Genomic DNA, 6,795 nt, shown 5'->3' on the forward strand with positions numbered 1-6,795 from the left:
ACATTCACTTTAGTGAATAACTAATAAAGCTAGGTAGTGATAACTCTAGCAGTTATTCAGTTATTGCTGGCATTGTTAGGAGTGTGACTTTAAAGTCAATGGACGACAGGAAGAAAGCTTTTGGGATCAGTGCATCCCATTAGATGGTCTTGCTTTTGTTCTTTGGAACACAAAGTTCTGTTTATATGCACCCAAAAGCAAGTGCATGCAAGTATAAACAATTTCTCACTGTGATATGCCTGCATCACAGGGCCCCCAAAAGAGACCACCACAGAGTTGGTATCTGAAGCAAACACGTTTGGGTTTATTTAAGATAGCTTGAACTGTAATCCAATACATCAACACAGCAGGTGGTGGGAAATAGCCCCAAGGCCTTAGGGTAAGTGGTTTTTAAAGGGAAAAACCGCAAGCGGGGTGACAAAAGCCTTGGCATTTTGTGTTTGGTAAAAGTATACAACTTTTGAATTCATTAGTTGGGGGTACAGGGGAATTTCAAAACAGTGACAGTCAACACACAGGAATTTTAAAACAGTGGTTAATCAGATACCTACAAGGAAGCTTGAAGTAAGCAGATGTTGTTTGGACACCCTGGTGGGTCACTTTGACCAAGGCAGGCACAGTTTCTTGGAAGTATTTATGACTTTGCTGGGCTGCATTCACGACCCTCGTTAGGTCCTGTCTAAAATGGAGTTCTTTCTTAAAATAAAGTTTGTTCTGTTCCTTCAGTGATATCCTCACTTAATTCTCTAATCTACTCCTTGAGAAATAAAAAAAAAAGTTAATTGGGCAAGAAAAGAGTTGGTGATCAGAGATCCAAGTTAGGGAAAAATAAGACAATCTCGCACAATGTATCAGACTTTGGGAATCGGCAGACAGTATATAACTATGTCTTTTCTTTTTATTTATTGTAGGAATAGCCAAGAATACCTAAACAAAAGTAGGCAGAAAATTTTAATAACATCCTGATACTAGCTACTTTAAATTCTTTTATTTCCTTTTGGGCATGTTATATAATTTCTCTTAAGGTTCTTTTAAAAATTCTGTGAAGAAATTAAAACTGGTATGTGTGTCATTCATAAGCCTTGACTAATTCTCTAGTGACTGACAGGTGACAAAACTGCCAGGGATGAATTGATTTTCATGTCATAGAAATAGATTTTCAACTTCATGGAGGCGCAGTTTTGATCATAGGTGTAGAAGATTTTAGATCACTTGAGAACGTCTTCTACTTCTACTATGGTCCTGTATGTGGTAGTATGCTAAGAAGCGGGTTTTCTCTTTACATTTTATGTCAAGTTAATATCTATGAGGAAGCATCCACTAACCGTCTTATTTGGAAATATTCATCCTTATCTTTTTGATCAGGGCCTTCTGGGTTAGACTCACTTATTCATTTTTCATTTTCTGATCAATCAGTCTCATTCGGACAGGCAGTGGTGGTGTATGCCTTTAATCCCAGCACTTGGCAGGCAGAGGCAGGTGGATCTCTGTGAGTTCGAGGCCAGCCTGGTCTACAAGAGCTAGTTCCAGAACCGGTTCCAAAGCTACAGAGAAACTGTCTCGAAAAACAAAACAAAACAAAACAAAACAAAACAAAACAAAACAAAACAAATCAGCCTTACTCACAGAAGAGGCTGTAAAGGAGATGAGTCTTCATTCCAAATAAAGAAAGGAAGACACAGGTAAGACAACAGGTAACTCCTTGAGGAATCCTTTGGGAGTCTGAAACAGCTGTTTTCATCAGCCTTTACATCTAAATATTGACTCCACAACAAAATGCATAAATGCAAGTTTAAGCATTGTCACTAATTTTCACTGTGTAAGTTTTCAATAAATAGAGCTTTAGAACAATAAAATTGTCTATTTATCATTCATATAACACATTCCTTCATGATATAACTTAAAAGTGTGTAAGATGATTTTTCTTCATGTTGAATAAAAAGATTGCATCTTTTGTAATAATCTGTGTAGTGATTTTTGGCCTCTTTAAAAATTTAATATATTCACATTTTTTTGCCTAAATATTCACAATATTTACTTACAAAACATTTCCTTATTGACCTCTCATATTTACATGATGCTATTTCCTAAATACTGAGTTTAAAAAACGTTTTACACAGAGGTTAATACAAAAGGATAACTTAAGTGCAGATACCTAACTCTACATGAACATAAGAGACAGTTGTGTAGGTATTTAAAATTAAGTTATCACACTGGAGAAGAAAAATGGATTATTGAAAATATAGATTAGTTTAGGCACTGTATCTATAAAAAATAACGTTTCTTGGAGCTGGATAAATGACTCAGTGATTAAGAGCACAGGCTACTCTTCCAGAGACCCAGCTTCCATGAGACAGCTTACAACTCTCTGTAACTTCAGTCCCAAGGGATCTGACACCCTCTTCTGGCCACCGAGGCTCCAGACATGCAGGTGGTGCACAGATTACATGCAGGTAAAACACTCTCACACATAACACAAAAAATACTCAAAAATAATGGCATTCCTTGGTTGACATAATTTGATTTATATTAATATTTATACTGATAATCACATTTAAATAAACATTTCATTGATGTTTTGGGACAACTAAATACATGAAAAATGGTGATTATCTGAATCATTTAAAATCTATTCATCTTAAATATTTAAAACATATACAAATTAATAAGCATTAGTATACCCATATAAGCTGAAAAATTAATACTTCCTACATGTTTATTATGTTGTCTTAAGTATTGTAGTAAATAGTGTAGCTTCTGATTAGTTTATTTTGTTTTTACAGACTTCATTTCATATATTTTGCAGGCACTATTCCATAAAATCATGCAAAATCCATACACCCTAGCCGCTTTGCTCTTTGGTTTTGTACTTCTCTAGTTATTTTTCTCCATGCATTTTACAAAGAAATACTTGCTCTTAGTGAGCGTTATATTTTCTATATCATATGAATGCTCTTTGTAAGAATCTCACATTTAATTTTCTTGTTTGTAACATGCAATGGTATGATACATATAAGGGATCCTTTTAGCTTTGAAAAGTTGGCAGCTGGAGGATGTTTTATTTTTGAACATGACCTATTCCCTTGACGTCTGCACTCTCAATGTTGTTCTAGATTTCCAAATTCATGACCAAATGAACAGTTGCAGGATTTTCTAGACATCTTTTCAGGCACTAAGCATACCTGATAATTACTTGCAGATGCCATTTTACTATGATTTTTGATTTTTTTTAAAGAAGGAATTAAAAACTGTACAAGTAAAACAGACTTAGTTTACAGGAAACAGTACTGAGGTTTTATATCTTATCCCAATTACCAAATTTTATATTCTATAATCTATAATACTAAATTTCAAGATCAGAAAATTGGAAAGTACAATACTATAAGTCCCATGAGATGTTAACCTAACTATAACTCAGCAGTGTTTCTGCTACTGTATATCTTTAATTCTGGGATACAATCCAGAATTCAAGTTGGCATTTAGTTATATATCTTAATCTGTTCCAATTTGTGATGCTTCATTAGTATTTTCTCTTCTGTGACCGTACCTTTGAAGAGAAATCATCAGTTATTTGCTAGAATGTCTCTGAATTTGGGATTGTCTAGTGATTTCTCTCTTTTAGGTTGAGATTGTGTATATTTAGCACAAATACCACAGAAGTGCTTCCTGCTTTGCTTATCTTAGTTCAGCATTAGGGACAGTATGTGGTGTCTTAATCACTTGGTTAAGGAGCTCTTTTCAGTAGGCAATGAGATTATTTTAAAGTAGTTTCCATTTGTATTTCCTCTTAAAGGGTCTTCTTTTGTAATAGAAGTCATGGGAGAAATACTTAAGACTATGGAGATATTCTGTGTCTCTTCCAAACTTTAGGCATTGATTTTACCGTATCAGTGAATTTTTTCTCAACACTCTGCCCCAATGGCCCTTACTGCATATTCGCAGAATGGGAACACCGAGGCTGAGGTGTGGATGTTTATTGCCCCTCTACTTTGGTGAATCAGACCAGCAACAGTCAGCACTGCAGTTTTAGTGTAATGCTAAATGTTTATGTCCTTCAAATATTAGCCACACTTAATTGGAATTTTATTTTTCTTTCATTAAGTACATAGAGACTCAAAATATTCATTTTATTTTGTGGATTATAACAACTTCCACCTTAACTGTTTTGCTGCTCAAATTGCTTCAGTCTTCAGAAAGAACTTGAGAGTTCCTTTATGTTGTCATCTGTCTTTTCAGCATACTACATCTTCTATGCATTTTGTCCTCAACATTTTTACTTCATGATTTCCAAGGTGTTTTTTTTTTGTCTTGTCTTTGAAATGAACCTACCACTGCTCCAAGACGCTCTGGTTTCTCTCCTTAGTGAAGACAACCAGAATCAGCCTATCTGACACTAGCTGACATTTTACATTAGTCAATGTAAAATTTTAGTTTAGTAACATTAGTCTTGTGTCACTTGTAGATCCATCTCATGCAGGCAGAAGACACAGGTGGAATGCTGACTAGTATCACCCAAAAGATATTTCTGCCATTTCAGTCTTCCTCTTCATCTTTTCAATACTTATATAAGGCATAAAATGTATATATTTTATATGTGTGTTTATTTGAAACTATGTTGACAATCACCTGGCTGGACTTCTTTACTTCTACTCACCTAGCAATCATATAATATAGGAGAAGCTACTTCTCTGCTTCTCAATTCAAGGCCATGGGTGATCAAAACCTGGAGTGTGGACTGACCTAATGGTGCACGGAGCAAATGTGAATACATCACAGCCCTGAGAACTAGCTGTTCCAAACCAATGCAATGAGTTTGCATGTGCTGAGGAACATGGAATTGTAGCGTATCAAGCTGAGATGACTTAGAAGTAATTTGTTGTAGGATCTCCAAATGTATGAGTCAAGATTCATCTGCACATATATAAATTTAGAAAATCTTACAAATATACCAGTGAATTTTATTTTATTTTATTCTGTAATATCGCTAGTACTTTCTTTAAAAACATTTACATAACAGAAAATAATTGACAATTGTTTCTCATACTTTTTCTTTGTTTGTAGAATATAGCTTCAAATGTTGAGAGTTTGCTTTATTGGGATGTTTATAAGTTTTATAAGCAAAATTCATGAAAGAACTACTTAATTCTAGTCAATGTGCCTATAATTACACCTGAAGAATTTAAAGAAATTTATGAGAGAAAATACCCTTCTTCTTAGAATTATTAAGGAATTAAGTGAAATGTGAGAATTTGTGTAAATTCAGAAGTCACAGGTGTCTGAGGGGCTGGGCAGTGGCCAAGAATGTATACAGACAATTTTCAAGACTTATTGGATGTCATCAGGTGATTTAAACACCATCTAGACAAATGTATTTAAGTATTGGGCTAACCTACCAAAATTCTTCAGTAGCAAACACTTTTCCATTATTTGCAATTAAAAAATAGTGCTGAGTAAAAACAATACTCTAAAAAGATGGTTGTTAAAGATTCTTATAAAACAGCCCGGAAGAGCACACCAGGTTTTGTTTGTTTACTTGGGCAGGCTTTGCAGCCTTCTCAAAGAGCAACTCTTTGTGATTCTTGACTGCTGCAGTTGCCTATTCATCATCAGAACTTTCTCAGACCCAGAGTTCTCCTCAGTGCTGCTTTGACTTCTTTGTTCCGTAAACTATAGATGATGGGGTTCAGCATGGATGTCACTGCTGTATAGAAGAGGGCCAAGAGTTTATCCATTCCCGGTGATTGGCTAGCCTGGGGCCTCAAATAGGTGGCAGATGTTGAGCCATAGAAGAGTGTGACTACAAGTAGGTGGGAGGAACAGATAGAGAGAGCTTTATGGCGTCCCTCAGGTGAAGGCATCATCAGCAATGCATTCAGTATCCTGACATAGGAGGAAATGATCAGTAAAAATGGGCTGAATATGCAGAAGACTGCCGCCACAAAGAAGGCAGCCTCGTTTTGGGATGTGTCTCCACAGGCAAGTGCCAGGAGGGGTGGAAGGTCACAGAAGAAGTGGTCTATCTCACAGGGCCCACAGAAGTCCAAAGAAAAATTAAAATTGGTCTGTCCCAACCCTACTATGCATCCCATTCCCCATGAAACCATTGCCAAATGGGCACATACCCCACGACTCATTCGGGCTGCATAGTGGAGTGGGGAGCATATGGCCATGCAGCGCTCAAAAGCCATGGCTGCCAATAGACTGCACTCAGTTATTCCAAAGAATATGAAGAAAAACATCTGTGTGGCACAACCCTCCCGAGACATCCCTCGGGACTCACTCACAAGACTCTGCAGCATCTTGGGAACGACAGAGCAAGTGTAGCCAATCTCCAGGAGAGACAAGTTGGCCAGGAAAAAGTACATGGGTGTGTGCAGGGCTGGACTGGTAAAGATGGCAAGGGCTATGAGTGCATTGCCTGTCAGTGATACCAAGAACATGAGGAGGATGAGGGTGAACAGGAGGAAGCACTCTCCAGGGACCTCAGAGAACTTGGCAAATGCAAAGTGTTTGACAGACAAGCTGTTCTCCTGCCACAGGGAGCAATTGACACTCATCTCCTGGAAGAGAGAAGAGCAAATCGTCAGAAGGATTCTTACAGATGGGGGAAATTATTCAGACTGTCTCTCTCTCTCTCTTGCATGGGTGTGTGTGTGTGTGTGTGTGTGTGTGTGTGTGTGTTTGTGTGTGTGTGTGTAATTTTGTAATGCGAATACTTGTATATTTCACATACCAATTTCAAGTATTTTTCTTGATTAATCTTCACTTCATCTTTTTGTTTGTAACAAGGTTTGC

At 36.9% G+C, this 6,795-nt stretch overlaps 1 protein-coding gene across 1 annotated transcript; it reads right to left on the reverse strand.

The window, feature by feature from the left end:
* Positions 1-5,606: 5,606 nt before the first annotated feature.
* Positions 5,607-6,557, reverse strand: LOC146890798 (olfactory receptor 10A4-like). The gene has a single exon (XM_085679649.2). The coding sequence runs from the start codon at positions 6,555-6,557 to the stop codon at positions 5,607-5,609; it is 951 nt and encodes a 316-aa protein (XP_085535775.2).
* Positions 6,558-6,795: the final 238 nt, after the last annotated feature.

Source organism: Myodes glareolus, chromosome 18, assembly GCF_982192425.1.
Source record: "Myodes glareolus chromosome 18, mMyoGla1.1, whole genome shotgun sequence".
In the NCBI taxonomy this organism is placed as follows: Eukaryota; Metazoa; Chordata; class Mammalia; order Rodentia; family Cricetidae; genus Myodes; species Myodes glareolus.